Source organism: Gopherus evgoodei, chromosome 4, assembly GCF_007399415.2.
Source record: "Gopherus evgoodei ecotype Sinaloan lineage chromosome 4, rGopEvg1_v1.p, whole genome shotgun sequence".
In the NCBI taxonomy this organism is placed as follows: Eukaryota; Metazoa; Chordata; order Testudines; family Testudinidae; genus Gopherus; species Gopherus evgoodei.
Genome location: NC_044325.1, coordinates 151980326 through 151997733, shown reverse-complemented (window position 1 = coordinate 151997733; position 17408 = coordinate 151980326). Strand labels below are relative to the sequence as shown.

General features: G+C 52.5%; 1 protein-coding gene and 1 long non-coding RNA gene across 4 annotated transcripts; one reads left to right on the top strand and one right to left on the bottom strand.

The window, feature by feature from the left end:
• Positions 1 to 149: 149 nt before the first annotated feature.
• LOC115651497 lies at positions 150 to 2239 on the top strand. The gene is made up of 3 exons (XR_004000365.1): positions 150 to 325; positions 1529 to 1668; positions 2198 to 2239. It is a non-coding gene; the product is annotated as an uncharacterized LOC115651497 (long non-coding RNA).
• Positions 2240 to 8047: 5808 nt separating this feature from the next.
• On the bottom strand, positions 8048 to 15103 carry LOC115651421 (zinc finger protein 664-like). Of its 3 annotated transcripts, none has more exons than XM_030562440.1 (5): positions 14881 to 15103; positions 13911 to 14040; positions 13119 to 13235; positions 8995 to 10201; positions 8048 to 8530 (listed from the first exon to the last, which is right to left on the bottom strand). In XM_030562440.1, exons 1-4 carry the CDS (start codon positions 14902 to 14904, stop codon positions 9003 to 9005), a joined length of 1470 nt encoding a protein of 489 aa, XP_030418300.1. In that variant the 5' UTR covers positions 14905 to 15103; the 3' UTR covers positions 8048 to 8530; positions 8995 to 9002. The 3 variants fall into 3 exon arrangements, with proteins under 3 accessions (XP_030418300.1, XP_030418301.1, XP_030418302.1); XM_030562441.1 differs by having other exon boundaries at positions 8995 to 10198; XM_030562442.1 differs by having other exon boundaries at positions 13911 to 14037.
• Between the last annotated feature and the right edge of the window lie 2305 nt (positions 15104 to 17408).

Genomic DNA, 17408 nt, shown 5'->3' with positions numbered 1-17408 from the left:
GCCGCTCCCCGCCCCGGGGCTGCAGCCGGGACCCGCCTGCGCATGGGCCGGGCTGGCCCCGCTCAGCCCGGCGCCTGCGCCTGCGCCGCCGGCTCCAGCAGCCGGGGGAGGCCCCACCTCAGGGACCTCCCAGGCCCAGCCTCCCGGACGCCTGGGTCCCGAGTCCGGCCGCCAGGGGCTCTCGCGGCGGCAGGAGCCCGTAAGGGGGCAGCCCGGTCCCTGCTGTGCCGTGAGGAGCTGGGAGCCCGGACTCCTGGGTTCTCTCCCGGCTCTGGGAGGGGAACAAGGACGCGTGGGTACAAGAGGGCTCGGGCCAGCCTGTGGCGTATGTCACTGTCACAGTAAGACTGTGTGTTGTGTTTGTTGCTAGGCTGTGTGGTGATGGTGTTGTCCCACAAACTTACACAGGATCGTTTTAGGGGTTAAGACAAAGATGCCACATTTATTATTAATTCGTAACTATTAGCAAATACCCTAATGCTTATACACATACACTCACACACACACACCCCAAAATGTTCTGCAGCTGCTGGATAGTTACCAGTCCTGATTGCAGTTTGAGTTCGCAGCTTGGGATCGGAGCTCGTGGCAGCTAACTGGCCAGGAAAGCTGAGCACGAGGAGGAGCCGGGTCTCTGTCGGGCGCGCACCGATGCTCCTTGACGTTGGTAGCAGAACGTTACCCAAGGTCTCTCATCTCACCCTTTCCTTTTTATAGGAGTTTAGTTTGGATTCAAAGTTCCTAGGTCTCGCTGTGTCACGCCGCCTCTGGGTTTGCTTGATCACCCGTCAGTTGCAGGCGTGACTGTCAGTCTGGGACCTGGCTTTGATCTTCCTTCTGTTGTTTCTTTTTAGGGTGGATGCTTCTTGCTTGAGTTAGGGCTGTTGTCTAGTTCTTCAGCCGTTGGTATTTGAACTTTATCTCATCAGGACGGGCTGGTGCTGGAGGTTGATTCTATCACCCATGCATACCTCATTCACACATCTCAACTAGACTAATAAAATTACAGTATGGCTTGCAAAAATGGGGGCTGCAGCACAAGCCTTCTACAAAATGGAGTCAGCATTTTAAAATGGGTTTTGAGTTACAATATTGCACAGAAGTTACAATGTTACAATGTAGGCAAAATGGCAAGTGTAATGAAATGGTGAACAGAAGTTACAATGGTACAGTGACTAACTAAAAACAATTTCATTCACATTGGTTCTACAATAGCGTGTGTGTGTTACTAGGGATCACACCCCAGGCTGTGTATGGTGTGCAGGTAAGAGTGTTGCAGGAAGGCTGTGTGATGTGAGTGCTTTACAGATCACACCCTGGCTGTGTAGCGTGCGTGTGTTACAGGAGTTAACCCCTGGCTGGAATGTGCATGTGTTTCAGGAGGTTGTGTGTGTGTATGTTACAGGAGCTCAGTCACACCTGGCTGTAGTGTGTGCTACATGTGTGTTTCAGGAAGGCTGCGCAATGTATGTGTTACGTGTACGTTACAGGATCTCTCACTCATCGGTGTAACTTGTGTGTGTTTCAGAAGCTTGCACCCATGTCCCTTCCCAGCACCATGGGGAGAACAGCTGCCTCATACGAATGCCGTGTTCTGGCCTCAGTGCTGGCGCTGAAGGAGCTGGCGCCCAGGCTGGCTGCCCCCACCCACCGCCCTGCACACCACATGTACGGACACAACAAATGGTCAAAGTCAAACTCATCAAGGGCCCATGGGACGTCGACCAGAAGATCGCCATGCCCTGCGCTTGCCATGAAAGGCATGGGCGGGGGGGGGAGGAAGGGACAGATCCTGCATGTGACCCAGCTCCAGCCAAGGTTGTGGCTACAGAGCCCTGCCAGCCCAGCATTGACCAGTAGCACTGACTCTGGTGTCCCTAAGCCCAGCACCCCCTAACCTCTGTTAGCCCAAGGCCAGCATCCCCTCTGGCTGCTGGAGGAGAGGATGCTGGTCTGTGGGTGTCATAACATTTTTCCCAGATCTGGACCTTAGCGTCCAAAATATGGGTGTTAGCCTGAAAACCTCCAAGCTTAGTTACCAGCTTGGACTTGGTAAAGCTGCCACCACCCAAAAAATTAGAGTGTTTTGGGGCACTCTGGTCCCCCCAAAAACCTTCCCTGGGGACCCCAAGACCCAAATTCCTTGAGTCTCACAACAAAGGGGAATAAACCATTTTCCCCCTCTTCTCCCTTCCAGGTGTTCCCTCCCTGGGTTCCTGGAGAGATACACAGAAGCAAGCTCCGTGAATCTAAATAGAGGGATGCCTCCCTCCCCGTTTCCAGTCCTGGAAACACAAGCACCAAGATAGCTAATCTCTCTTCCACCCCTTCCTTCACCCAGAGGGAATGCAAAGTCAGGCTCGTAAATCTAACACACACAGATTTTTCCCCCTGACTTCTTCCTCCCACCAATTCCCTGGTGAGTTGCAGACTCAATTCCCTGGAGCCCCCACTAAAGAAAACTCCAACAGGTCTTAAAAAGAAAACTTTATATAAAAAGAAAGAAAAAATACATAAAAATGGTCTCTCTGTATTAAGGTGACAAATATAGGGTCAATTGCTTAAAAGAAATATGAATAAACAGCCTTATCCACAAAGAATACAATTTAATACATTCCAGCAACTATACACATGTAAATACAAAAGAAAACAATATAAACCTATGGTCTTCCTATCTTTGTACTTACAACTTGGAAACAGAAGATTAGAAAGCTGGAGATAGAAAAATCACTCTCATAGCCGAGAGGGTCAGACACAAGACAAAGAACAAAAAACTCACACACAAACTTCCCTCCACCCAGATTTGAAAAAGTCTTGTTTCCTGATTGGTCCTCTGGTCAGGTGTTTCAGGTTACTGGTGTTACCCCTTTACAGGTAAAAGAACATTAACCCTTAGCTATCTGTCTATGACAGTGGGTTAGTCTCCCCTCCTCATCCTTTCTCCACTGGACCTTTCCTCTATCACAGCACCTCCCATAAGGTGCCTGGGTCTCTGCCCGCCTCTAGCAGCTGCTTTGCATAAGAGGGGGGAAGCCCAGTGCCTGTGGTTTAGACGGCCTAAGTTAAGAGCTAACCCTGGCTGAAAAGGGGAAGGGTGTTGGGACAGGTGGTGTGGGGCAGGGAGGGATAGTCAGATTCAGGACACCTGGGTTCTATCCCTGGCTCCTGGAGAGGAGTGGAGGCTGGTGGGGTAAAGGAGTGGGGGCTGGGAGCCTGCCTTGGAATGGGATCCCAGCCATGTCTTCCTTGTGACTCTTCCTGCAGACCCAACCCTAATCTCAACACCAACCTGGCAAGGGAGCAGGAGCATGCCCAAAGCATCCATTGAGGCGGCCATCAAGGGAGGGGTACAGAGCCCGGTCCCAGCAGCCCCAGCTCACGGGCCAGAGGGACTCATGAGCTGCAGCCTTGCTGCATTCTCTGGGCCATGCTGAGGGGCACTGGGAGCCTTGAATGAGGGAGCGAGGCTGGGCTTGTGGCTATGGGGCTGGGCTGGGCTGGGCTACAGGAGTCCTGGTGTCTATTCTTAGCTCTGGCACTTGCTGCCTCTGTGACATTGGGCAAATCACTTAGGTCACAGGGAATCAGAGCAGAGGTGTGTCCACTCCAGTGTCCTGTTTCCAGCAGCAGAGGCACGTGTAAGAATCCCACAGTCGTGGCTGTGGGGATAATCACCATGCGCTAGTGTCACTGTGCTTCAGAGGGTCACACCAAGAATACTACATTCAGGACAAACTGCTGAGAAATAGGTAGGTGCAGACATGCCAAACCTGGTGGTTATTCCTCCACAAGATATACCAAACCAGTAAACATTTGTCTCACCACAGTGGCTAACAGTCAGAACTGGAGCCTCCTTAGGTATCCCAGTCCTTGTTTCACCACCCAGACACTAGATTTAATGATGAGTGGTTGTTTACAACTAATTTTATCAAAGAGTTCTTCTGATCCCAAAAGACCCACCCCCTTCCCAGGTTAATATATAGCTCAGATCTTGCCCAATAATTGTGGTTGCCAATCCTTTGGTATCTAGTATCTAAAGGTTTAGGTATAAGCGAAAAGAAGGAAGTGAGGGTTAAAACAGTTAAAGGAATCAAACACATACACACATTGCAAAGTTCTTGTGGCTGGTTTGAAGCAGTGATGGAATAAACTGCTGGCTTGTTAAGTCTCCGATGGCATCCAAAAGAATGGAAGGTCCTGAGTCCATTGATTAGAAAGCTCCTTTTATTATAAGTCCATAGTCCAGAGATCAGTGCAGGAAAGAGGCAAAATGCAGATGCTTCTAGGGCTTTTTATAGCTTCTGCCAGGCCTAAGTGTATCATGATTTCTTATTTCTTTTTTAGTATTTTGCTAAATGTGCCAAATAAGTCAATAACCAAGTCTGCATTTTGTCTCATACATGGGCGTATTGTCCAACTTTACATTGTTAGATTTACCTGATATTAGACTGTGTGTGTGTGTTTTATATAAAATACTGCTGAAAACAAGTATGATATTCTGTGAGACTTAACTGTCAATAAAACTAACTTGAATGTATGCTTAAAGTAGCTTATCTATACAATAATATGCAGTTTGGCTTGAGTGTATGCTTAACTGTTTTGAGAAAGAGGAGGGAAGGGTGGATGTTAAAGTGTTATGTGTCTGTATGTACGTATAAATAAACAACATTTATAGCTCTGGTAAAAAGTGCAATCAACTCTAACACAAAATAGTTTAAACTATCCCTACATTTTGTTTACATGGGGTGTGCTGAACAATTGAACACTGTTAGATTTCTTTTAAGCTAGGCTGCGTGCGTATTCTGTATGAAATAATGCTGAAAAACAAGTATGAATGTGTATGTGAGTGGGTGACGTCTATAAAGCTAGTTTGAATGTATGCTTATGGTGGTTTATAAGTTGGCTCAAATGAATGCTTATTCGTTTTGGGAAGTAGGGCTGGGAGGGGTTTGGGACTGGGGCTGTGTGTGCATGTTTTGGGGTTTTCTTTCTTTCTTAATTTCTCTATCCCTTCACCCACTTCCACAGTATACATAGGAAAGAACAGTTCTACCTGATATAACTGAGCAGCATGAACGCCAAAATGAACATTTATTATGGTTCTCCTCTCCCGTGTCATGTGGGCCACAAACAGACTGCTGAGACCGACTAGACCCCTCTGGAGAGGAGAACTCCTGACTCGCCGTGCCACCAGATGACCCTACTGCGGACTGCACAACGTTCTCCAACTTGACCTCTTTGCCCACGACTTCGTTCTCGGGCTTGAGCCCCCTGTCCACCGCCTGCAGCCCCACCAAAGTATCCACAGGGCTCTTGGCAGTGGATGTGAAGTCGCCACCAAGGGTGGCATCCAGCTCCTTATAGAAATTGTAGGTCCTCAGCGCAGGACCAGAGTGAGGGTTTGCCTCCCTTGCCTGCTGGTACGCCTGCCTGAGCTCCTTTATCTTTGCTCAGCTCTGCTGCCTCCTCCTGCCTTGTAAACAGACTTTTGATTTGGGCACCATTTAGAGTTGCCAGATCCCAAAAACCAGAAACCCTAAATGGCACCTGGACACAAAAGCCAAAACCTGGACAGGTGGCAACCCTACCAGTCATACAATAGTACATACTGTGGAACAGGCCTCTCCATTCAGCTCATTAAAAGCTGGGGCATTCCTGGGTAGTCAAATCTCCCCTTGCCCACTTTGGTGGTGACATTTGGAGGGTTGTAGGGGACGTTACTCTTTCACGCTGTACGAAGAGGTGTGTGAAACCCAGTGTTTTTATTTAAAGGCACGGCAAGACACTACACACTGAAGAGCTGTTTTAAAAGGCAGTGTGGTTCAGTGGGCTGAGCTATGGGCTGGGATCTAGAAGACCAGAGTTCCATTCCCAGCTCTGCCACTGGCCTGTTGACTGACCTTGGGTGAGGCTCTCTGTGCCTTAGTTTCCCCATCTGTAAAATGGGAATTGAGGCACTAAGTGGCTTTGTAAAGCACTTTGAGATGTACAGCTGGCCCCCATCTTTAAGTATTTCAGTAGAATAATACATTTCAAGTACAACCAAATCAAACAACCCGCCTACCCCAAGTGTTGAGGCATTTTTTCCTTCTCCAACCCCAAAACACAGATCAGGGTGGGCTGTGTCAGTCCAGTCAAGGAGCTGTTGTGTAAGGGGTGGGGCAATCAAAGCATCAGACAGACTTTCATGGAAGGGGAAAAAGCAGCCACTGCCCTAGGGGGATGAAGCCCACGCTGCGTAGCCAGCTACTGCTGCCTTCAGCCTATCTTTGCACAGAAAACATCTGGTGCAATGGCTGTTCCCCTGCAAGAGGCATTGTGCTCTTTGACTCTCCCCTAAGAACATTCATAACCATTTCCCTGTGTTCATAAGCTGTTTTTGCAACAGAGAATTCATCACTTCATTGCAGTGTGAGCTGTCGGGGGAGGGGGGGAAAGGGGAGGGGAAGATGGCAACTTAAAGCTCTTCTTCACAGGCACATGGTAAAATAAAAACAAACGTCCTTCCCTACTTCTAACCATGCATGTACAATTTATAACTTCCAAAGCATCCTGGTGGATTCTTCATCTCTAGCAATTTTAAAATCAAGAATCAAGATTGGATAAAAAAAAACAAAAACAAAAGCTCTGCTCTAGTTCAAACAGGCATTTACTCAGGGAAATTCTTTGGCCTGTGTTGTACAGGAGCTCAGGCTGAATGTGCTCTCCTGCATAGGCCTGATGAAATTGTGCACCACTGCACAGGCGCAGAATCCATGTCCCCCACAGATTTTTTTTTCCCCCTCCTAGCAGAAAATATGTTTTGCCAGTGAGGCACTGCAGTTACACCTTCTTCCCACCAGGAGCTGTTGTGGCACCAGAACAGAGGGCAGCCAGCTCAGAGCCATAGCAGAAGTGGCATTCCTCACAGCAACCTGCCCATGAGCCCAGGTGAGGAAACACACAATATGAGGGCAGGGACAGACAGAGCAGGGCACATAGGGCTCCTGCGTGGATCACATAGGCTGGGATTCAGAAGTGCTGGAGGAGAGGAAGACTGGGATGGTGTAGGGGACTGCGAAAGACTGTGTCACGGCCTAGCTAGGGTATTTCCGCTTTCTCGGTGGCCTTGTGAAAAGCCCCTGCTTGCTAAGTGGCCGGTCATTGTAGGACATAGCATGCCAGTTATAACTTGCTTTTAACTGGTTGAAACCAGTTTGTATGGCCTTAGGCCAAAGGGCAGACATAGCCTGTGGGAGGTCCCTTCTTGCATATGTATGAGTTGTTTTGTATTGTGTATATATAGCTGTATGCCTCCGGTCCCGCCTTTGGACTCTGACCCAGGCCGAGATGAGCTTCGGTGCTGGGTTCCCCGCCTCCGTGACAGCAACGCCAGGAGTCCCCACTGCGGCTGTGTCACTTTACCTTCATTAAAGCCAATAACTCACGGTGCGTGTGGGCCTCATTCTTGCAGAGCACTCAGGGTAGGCCCGTAGCCTCCCATGAACGTTACAGATGGGGTCTAAGTGGGAGTGGGTGTGCAGGACCACACAGGGATGGGGCGAGGAGAGTGCAGGGGGACACAAGACAGGGCAGATGTGCCTAACTGAATGGCAGAGGCTAGCAGATCAGCCAGGGACGCATGAGGGAGACTCCCCAACTCTAACAATCCTCTGCCCCCCCCCCAAATCTGTTACATACTTTTCCCACCCACACCCAACAACCCTCCTGCTTCACTCCCAGGCTACTTCCAGCAATTACTTCCCACTCCCTCAGCTCCTCTGTTACTCCTGATTCCCCCAAGCCTTTGTACTTCTGCTGAGGGGTGCAGGAACTACGTTTCTGTATTGTAGTTTACATAGATTCTTACTCAAATTTCCATATTAATAGCCTAGTAAAGAATCTATTTGTCAAAATATACTTTCTGAATCTTTTTTGTTGTCTGCATTGTTACAGACATACTTGCCGACAAGTATTTTGAAAAATTACCAAAACAACAAACTAGCATGATTATATTGTGTTATTCTGACAAAATGTGCAGAATTTTAAAATATTGTTCATAGAATTTTTAGTTCAGAATTCCCCCAAGAGTAATGGGAAACTCTCCCTATGTGCCTGTCTGTCATACAGTTCATCAGACCTCATGGTCAGCTAGGCCTTAGAACACTTTCATTGGTTGCACTTCACATTGGCTTCTCCACCTGCTGTGTGAATGCATCAGCTTTTTCAATAGCAAAGAAACAAGTGGTTAGATAGATCTTTGTTCCACATTAGGTACTTAGTTCTTCATCACATTTCTATTTAAAGTAGACTGCATGAGCAATTCCTCAGTTGTCTTTCAATCACACACACTGGGCTGTCATGCCCCACCCCTCAACCCAATCCATGCTGAGAGGACTGCAAATCCCACCTCCAGATGTCACCCAAGAGTCACCTGCTGGCTGGAACAGAGCAAGGTGTGGGGGGAAGTTCCTGGCTAGGTCCCATCAAGACGAGGGGTGGAAGGGGGGTTATCCTGGCTGCATCCCAGTGAGATGAGTGAGTGACTGACCTGGGGACAGAAAGAGACCTGGTTGGAAACACCTATATGAGAGGGAAAGCTCCCTAACGCAGTAGGCTGTGACCATCTGCTCTAAATTCCCTCCACCTGTCTGATCTTTCCCACACTTGGTCAGCCAAGTCCCCTTCCATGTCCCCCAGTGTCTCTCTGCTGGGCATCACTGGGACAGGACCACTCCCTGGTCTGCACTAGCTCCCAGAAGCCCCTCAGGCCCTGGCGGTGGCAAAGGGACATTCGTGCGCGTGACCAGATGCTGGATGAGGTTGGCCAATCTAGCAAAGGGCTTGCCCCAGTCAGCACAGCTGTACTGCTGCTCTCAGCTGTGAATGAACCAATGTGGTATCAAGGAGGAGGCCTGTGCAAAGCTCTTGTTGCAGCCAGCGCACCGGAATGTCCTCCCCTAGTGTGCGTGCATTGGTGCTTGGTGGGTGGACTGGTTTTTTTGACATTCTTACCAGAATCATCACAGTGCTGCGGCTGCTCCCCGGTGCGTGCGCTGGTGTTTTTTCAGGGTTGAGGACTGTGCAAAGCCCTTGCCGCAGTCAGTACAGTGATACGGTCGCTCCCCAGTGTGTGTGCGTTGGTGTGATCTCAGGTTTGACCTCTCTACAAAGCCCTTGCCACAGTAAGCACAGCGATATGGCCGCTCCCCAGTGTGCATGCGCTGGTGAATTCTCAGCCGTGAGCGCCCTGCAAAGCCTTTCCCGCAGTCAGCACAGCAGTACGGTTGCTCCCCAGTGTGCGCGCGCTGGTGCCGTGTCAGTGTGGAGGCACAGCGGAATCCCTTACCACAGTGAGCACAACGGTGTGGCTGCTCCCCAGTGTGTGCACGCTGGTGCAGTGTCAATGTGGAGGCACAGCGGAATCCCTTACCACAGTGGGCACAACGGTGTGGCCACTCCCCAGTGTGCATGCACTGGTGTTTCCTTAGGCTTGAGCTCTCTGCAAAACCCTTATTGCAGTGGGCACAGTGGTGCGGCCGCTCCCCAGTGTGTGTGCGCTGATGTATTCTCAGTGTTGAGCTCTCTGTAAAGCTCTTGCCACAGTCAGCACAGTGATGCGGCCGCTCCCCAGTGTGCATGAGCTGGTGTCTTTTCAGGTGTGAGCGCCATGCAAAGCCCTTGCCGCAGTCAGCACAGTGATGCGGCCGCTCCCCGGTGTGCGTGAGCTGGTGCTGGGTCAGTGAGGACGAACTGCAGAATCCCTTACCACAGTGAGCACACTGGTACGGCCGCTCCCCGGTGTGCATGCGCAGGTGTACTCTCAGGCCTGAGCTCTCTGCAAAGCCCTTGCCGCACTCAGGACAGCGATGTGGCCGCTCCCCGGTGTGCACGCTCTGGTGTCTTCTCAGGTGTGCACTCCGTGCAAAGGCCTTGCCACAGTCAGAGCAGCGGTGCAGCCACGCCCGAGCGTGCGTGTACTGGTGCTGGGTCAGCGCGGAGGGACTCCTGAAGCTCTTGCCGCAGTCGATGCAGCAGTGGGGACGCTGGCCCATGGGGAGTCTCTGGTGTGTAGCAAGGTCTAGTCTCTGGCTGAGTTTAGCCTGGGGATGGACTGCGTCCTGTGCATGAATCCCTATGTGGGACGTGGAATCCTGCTTCCCCGCCGCACTTTCCCCACATTCACTCTGTGTCCGCATTCCCCCCAGGATCCCGAGCCCTGCTGGAGAGAGCTCATGGTTAAGGCTACAGGTTTGTCAAGGATGGAAAATGTCACAGATGAAGCGATTTCACCAATCGTACGTGACTGTTCTTTGGACGGAAGCCTCACTTTGCAATGGCGGGTCCTGTCTCACAGGGTTGGACCCAACACTTCTCTCTGGGTACTGAGACCTGGTCTGCGGGGTTACAGCGCCACTCGGATTTGCCACCACCCCAGTGATAATGGTGGGGGAGGGAAGCCAAACTTCAGTGAATGGCCTTGCCACCCAGTTCCTCTCTAGCTCGCACCAACCCCTCTGCACCAGGCTGCGGTCAGGATTGCAGCACTGGGGGAAGTGCTGGGCAGTTGGTGCCCCATAGGCATGGCGAGGAGGAGGGCAGGTTTTGTTAAAAATGAGGGAGCAGTCACAGGAAGTTTAGTGACCTGTGCCTTTTACTACATTTTCTGTAATTTATGATACCAAATACCATAACAAATCTGCAGCCTGACTTGGTGGTTCTACCCTATGTTGTTTGCGCAGCGCCTAGGGCCTGCTCCCATGTGCACCACGCACCTCTTGGGTTTTCTTTGATGATTAAACTGTAGCTTGCCCAGGACACAGGCAGCGCCTGGCACAATAGGGCCCTCATCCAGAACTAGGGCCTCAAAGTGCTAACAAATAGGGACCGTGCTTTGTTTCAAATTGATTTTGGCTTCATTTCAATCAGAGGTTTTTATTTACATGTGGCTGGTTCTTCACATTCTCCTGTTTTATATCATGAGGCCTGTTCCACAGTGTCTGCACTATTTTCACCATATTGGTTCGAAACTAGCTCACATAGATGCAGTGAGACCGGTATCAAGCTGCTTAGAACTACGCAGTTTATTCCTGCGGGGGAGTGAGTCCTTTTCAATAAAACTAAACTAAAATCCGCAAGAGGGTAGGGTTTTTTTGGGGGGTGGGTGAAGGGGATAGAGGGGATGACAAGTCACTCAGGGTTTGTGAGATGTAATCTGAAAACCATGTCTTTTGTTTTACAACCCAATCAGTGATACTGCGGAGCTGGAAGGGGTGAATGGCTGCTACCCGGCAGGCCTTTGATCTGCAGACAGTCACAGACCGTGTTAAGGCTGAGGGCTGTGCTAAGCATTGACACTGAAGCAATGTAAGTGACAGCAATTTTGTGCCACTGAGAGAGGAGGAGGGGGGGATGTGACAAAGGCCATTCCACTCCCTCTCCCTCACACCCAGCCCGTACACCAGGGTACTCCAAGATGTGGCCCGAAGGACGATTTTGTCTGGCTTCCAAACATGTCCGCTCCCAAAGTGGCGCTGCCTGGAACACAGGGCAGTTTCAGAGCATTACGGTGACGCGCTGGAAGTGCCAGAGACTTGCTCTACAAAATAGTGTCCTCCACGTGGTGTAACCTCACACTCATCACTTATCATACGTGACTGACCCTGCCCTGCCCTGAGTCATTCCCAGCTTTCTCCTTGTTTGCTGGAGCAGGTTTCTCCTGTCTGAGATGTCACATGCAAAGTGAAGTGGCAGAGAGCAGGCTGGGTGGGAACCTGGAGAGGACAGCGCTTTCTCTGCCAAGGGCCAGTGACTCAGGGATAGTCTCCCACGCTGCAAACAGGTTTTTGTCCCTATGTGAACTATTTCTGGATCTGGGTGCCAAGGGCCACATGGCACCAGCACAGACCGCTTGAGTCAAGAGGGTCAGCGGCACGAAGCCCATTTGAAAAAAATCTCTAGGGCACCCCTGCCTTGGTATGATTTTCTGAGATGTGGGAAGCCTAGGTGGTGTTGTGGTCTATATACTAGCAGGCGTGTCTTTCTAGCCAGGTGCTTGTCACTCCCCAGTGCCAAACACACAGATTTTATCCTCACAGCCTCAGTGCCCTCTCCATTACACAGGTGGGGTAACTGAGGCATGGTGGAGCTGTAGTGACTCGCTTCTAGAACTGAACCAAGATCTTCTGAATCCTACTGCAATGTCTCCCCCCCCTAGGTAAATGCAGCCCGCATATTCTCCCCCCCCCCCCCCCGCCCCGAGACCTCTCTCTTTCCCTCAGCATCTCTCAAATCTTCCGCCTTCCCACATTGTCCCATATCACTATCCCACCCTTCTTCCAATTTCATCACCTCCCCACCTCCAATCCATTTCTCTTTCACAGTTTTGGGATCCCACCCACACTCCAGAAAGGATGTAGACAAACTGAACAGGGTCAGAGGGGAGCAACGAGAATGATTAAACAAATCCAATCATTCCTCGTAGGTCATGTTCTCTCGATCTTTAGTCTGGCGAAGGAAAGGCTAGGCGGGCTTGATAACAGTCTTCAAGTACGTAAAAGGTTGTTACAAAGTAAAGGGTGATAAATTGTTCTCCTTATCCACTGAGGCCAGGACAAGTAGTAATGGGATTAAATTGCAGCAAAGGAGATTTAGGTTAGAGATTAGGGAAAACTCTGAAGTGTAGTTAAGCCCTGGAACAAATTACCTGTGATGGTTGTGGAATTTCCATCATGGGAGGTTTCTAAAAACTGGTTAGACAAACACCTGTCAGGAATGAACTAGGTAATACTTAGTCCTGTCTCAGTGCAGGGGACTGGACTAGAGGACCTACTGAGGTCCCTTCCAGTCCTACATGTCTATGATTTCTAGGATTCATAGATATCAAGGCCAGACAGGCTCATCGTGCCCATCCAGCCTGGCTTTCTGCCTATCCCAGCCAAAGAAGCTCCCCAATGATTCCTGCCTCCAGCCCACTAACTCCTTCCCCTCCAAAATAAATACTGGCCTCTAATTCCCAGCCTCCATTTGTCCCCTTCGGTTCCCAGCCAGTGGATCTCACTGTGCCTTTGCCTTCTACATTAAGGAGCCCTCCACTAGCAGGTGCGTAAATCAGAAGGGATTGGATTATTATGACTCACCTGAGGAGGGGCTCTCAAGCCCTGAGGTTTCCCTGGAGTCCTCATAATCTTGGATCCAGAGCTCTGCCTCCCCTGCCTCAAACCGCTGGATTAAGTCCGGTGTGGAACCTGAATAGCCTGTTTGGGGGGAATTAATCAGTTTTATTACTAAAGTTTTGGGGGTTGGGACTCATTTATATATTGGTGCAACCCAGCACAATAGGCCCCAATCTCGGTCAGTGTTTGTCTGCGCAGCACTGGGTGCAATGAGGCCCCAATTTCGGACACTAGAGATGAAAGCGTAGGAGATCCCAAGCAGGAGAATAATGAAATAAATCGTCCTTAGAGGAGATTTCGTCCCATCTCCTGCCAGGCAAGTTCAGTTTGTACTCTGAAACAGCAACGTCTATGACTCTTCTCAATTTACTTTGGGGTTGTGTCGTGGCAGGTATCACTGTTATACAGACCTATCATTTTTTGTTTAGGGTGCAAGAATTGTTCAAATGCACAGTTAAGATTATGATGTTCATTTGGGGGGGGGGGCAGTGGGGAGCTGTTTTCTTCCTGCATTATTAGTCTTATGTGCTCATGTACTGTTTGCAACCAGCCCTGTGCCAGGACTGAGGTAGGTAAACAAATTACACTAAGATTAGCCCCAGGCTCTGTAGCCCTGATTTCATCTTTAACAGGAAGCCAAACTGAACGAGGCTGACATTTGCAACTACTCAGGCACATGGTGGCACATGGCAGGTGAGGCAACGAGGGAACCCAGATATTTCACGGTTCTGGGAGTTAAGATAAATAGATCCTTACCTAAGGAAACAAGGGTCCAGTAATTCCTCAGCATCTGGTCCCGGTACAGCTGCTGCTCTGGCTGGGATAGGAGCTCCCACTCCTCCCGGGTGAAATACAGAGCAACGTCCTCAAACGCCACCTGGAGCTGCTGGCAACAAGCGTTACACACTCAGCACCTTCCGCTCCAGCCCCCAGCCCGGAGTCTCAACAGGGGACGCTGTTTCTAGGGGAGCGACTCCCAGGGAACCCCCCGCCCAGCACCTGTGACCCAGGGAGACTCCCCCCCCGCACAGCTCCCGCAGGGACCCAGGGTCCTGTTCACCAGGGACAGGAGTCGCCCTTGACTCTTCATGGGGCTCTGGGCGGGGGGCTAGGAAGGGTCTGAATCTAGACTGTTCTCAGTGGTAACAGATGACAGAACAAGGAGTAATGGTCTCAAGTTGCAGTGGGGGAGGTTTAGGTTGGATATTAGGAAACACTATTTCACTAGGAGGGTGGTGAAGCACTGGACTGGGTTACCTAGGGAGGTGGTGGAATCTCTTACAGGTTTTTCAGGTCAGGCTTGACAAAGCCCTGGCTGGGATGATTTAGTTGGGGTTGGCCCTGCTCCGAGCAGGGGGTTGGACTAGATACCTCCTGAGGTCCCTTCCAACCCTGATGTTCAGTGATTCTATGAATCCCAGCGCAGGGAACAGGCTCCTCCCCCCGCCTCCACCCCAGGCCTCTGCTCAGCCCCGCTCCCGCGCCCCAGGCTCCTCTGCCCGGCCACACGCCGGGCCGCCCTGGGGGGAAGGGGCCGCGCCCGGCTCCGCGTGTCCGCCCGGCCAGGGCCCCCCCGCGCCGCTCCCCAGCCCCAGCGCTCCGGCTGCTGCAGCCCCCGGCCCCGCAGTCACTACCGCGGGAGGGACCCGGGTCCCAGCCCCCTCGGCTCGGCCCCCAGCCGGGACCAGCCAGTGCCCGGCCGGGGAGTCCCCGCCCCGCGTCCTACCTGCGCCGGCCCCGCTGCAGCCATCGCCGGGCTCGGCTCCGGCCTCGGCCGCTTCCTCCGCCCGGGCAGCGACTTCCAGCCCCGCGGCTGCTGCTGCCTCCCCGGGGCCGCCTCTCGCCCGCTCCCCGCCCCGGGGCTGCAGCCGGGACCCGCCTGCGCACGTGCCGGGCTGGGACCCAGGAAGGCTCCGCTCGCAGGGGGCTGCGGGATGCGCCGGCTCCAGCCCTGCTACTCAACGGCCCCGCGCCTGCGCCGCCAGCCCCAGTTAAGGGACCTTCCGGCCCAGCCCCACCCGGACGCCTGGGTCCCGACTCGGGCCGCCGGGGGGCGCTCGCTGCACGTCGCGTCCTGGGCTGGGAGTGGGGCACCGCTATGCCCTGGGGAGCTGGCTGGGGCTGAGGGCTGGGAGCCCGGACTCCTGGGTTCTCTCCCGGCTCTGGGAGGGGGGCGGGGACTAGTGGGTATAAGAGGACCCAGGTCAGGCTGTGCAGCGTGTGTGTCACAGTAAGGGATGGGTCGGGCTGTGTTTGGTGCTCGCTGTGTGGTGTTGGTGCGTGTGTTACAGGAGATCACACCCCAGGCTGGGTATGGTGTAGTGTGCATGGGTTACAGGACCCTGTTGCCCCTAATCGCAGCACGCCCTAACCTCTGTTAGCCCAAGGCCAGCACCCCCTCTGGCTGCTGAGGATGCTGGTCTGTGGGGTAGTGCAGGGTGGGCAAACAGTTTGGCCTGAGGGCCCCATGGGGTTGTAAAAGGGTACATAGGGCCTGGTAGAGACTATGCTCCCCAAACAGCATGGACCCCGCCCCATCCACCTCATTCCACTTCCCGCCCCGACTGTCCCCCTCAGAATCCCCAACACATCCAACTCCCCTAGCTCCTTACCCCCTAACTGCCCCCCTCCAGAGACCTCCCACCTGTAATCACCCCCTGGGACCTCACCCCCCCATCTAAGCCCCTCTGCTCCTTGTCCCTTGACTGCCCCCTCTAGTGAGCCCCCCACCCTAATTGCCTCTGGGACCCCACTCCCTACCCAACCCCCCAGACCAGAATCCACATTCCCACCTCAGCAACCCCTAGAACTCCACTCCCTTGCTTCCCTCCACTGACCACACTCCCCCAAGTCTCCGCCCCATCCAGTGCCCCCTGCTCCCTGACCACCCCCGTGACCCCCTACCCCTTATCCAATCCCACCCCCGCCACAGCCAGTCACACTGCTGTAACACTGGAGCGCTAGCAGCATGGCTGCGGGGCAGGGGATTGGACAGGACGGTCCCGCAGGCTGGATGTGGCCTGTGGGCTGTAGTTTGCCCATGTCCTGTCCGGCTTGCCTGAGCTCCGGGCCAGGGAGTCGAGCCCTGGCCCCTCCCCTACTGTCTCCCCTTCCCTGCAGCCATGCTGCTAGCGCTCCAGTCCACTGCTCCTGCCAGGGAGTGTTACAGCGCCGTGACTGGCTCTGGTGAGCAGCAGGGGTGGGATTGGATAAGGGGCAGGGGTCGTGGGGGGCAGTCAGGGATCAGGGTACGTTGGAGGGGCAGAGACTCGGGGGGAGGGTGGTCAGGGAAGAGGGAGCAGGGGAGGGGCCCAGGCTCGCCTCCCTAGCTGGGAGCTCAGAAAAGACGGTCCCATGAGCCAGATGTGGCCCACGGGCCATAGGTTGATGGCCCCTGGGGTAGTGTCTCCCATTCTCATCCTTCCTCCGCTGGACCTTTCCTCTGTCCCACAGCACCTCCTGTAAGGTGGCTGGGTATCTTCCCCCCCCCCAACAGCTGCTTGGCATTGTGACAGATTTCTGTTACCAATCTCCCTAGGATCTCAGGTGATCAGTGTGTGACCACAGGACCGTTCGGATATGAGATGCAGGAACACACCATGTGACGAATTTTTAAAGCTTTATTAATAAAATAATTAAAAAATCAGCAGTGAGTGCAGGAACTGCTTCCACGTCACTCAAAGTAAGGAAAAAGCATTAGTGCTCAAACCCTGACCCACTTTCATACAGCCAAGCCGTCCCAGGCTGGCCAGGTCTGGGGGTACCATCAGAAGAGGACGGGGGGATGGACAGGAGGTTATCCGGTGCAAAGGGTGCCCAGAGGTCTGCTGCCAAATCTCCAACTTACTTCTGCTCTTGGGAGGGGTTTTATGCCCTGGGGTCTCTTGGGGACATCCCTTGCAGAGACCTTTGCTCGGTATTCCAGTCCAGGACGGCCTTCTGCGGCTTCCCCAAAATGTATATGTTTATGGTGGTTTATAAGTTGGCTCGAATGAATGCTTATTTGTTTTGGGAAGTAGGGCTGGGGGGGATTTGGGACTGGGGCTGTGTGTACGTGCTTTGGGGTTTTCTTTTTTTTCTTTTTCTTTTTTAATTTCTCTAACCCTTCACCCACTTCCACAGTATACATAGGAAAGAACAGTTCTACCTGATATAACTGAGCAGCATGAACACCAAAATGAACATTTACTATGGTTCTCCTCTCCCGTGTCAGGTGCACCTGTCCACCGCCTGCAGCCCCACCAAAGTATCCAC

What these genes read in the sequence shown, in the direction of transcription:
- LOC115651421 (XM_030562440.1), bottom strand. Translation starts at nt 14,904, where the DNA reads ATGGCTGCAGCGGGGCCGGCGCAG. An exon ending in CTGGACCCTTGTTTCCTTAG is followed by an intron (nt 13,236 to 13,910) that starts GTAAGGATCTAT and finishes CCCCCCAAACAG; the next exon opens with GCTATTCAGGTTCCACACCG. An exon ending in GCTTGAGAGCCCCTCCTCAG is followed by an intron (nt 10,202 to 13,118) that starts GTGAGTCATAAT and finishes AGCTCTCTCCAG; the next exon opens with CAGGGCTCGGGATCCTGGGG.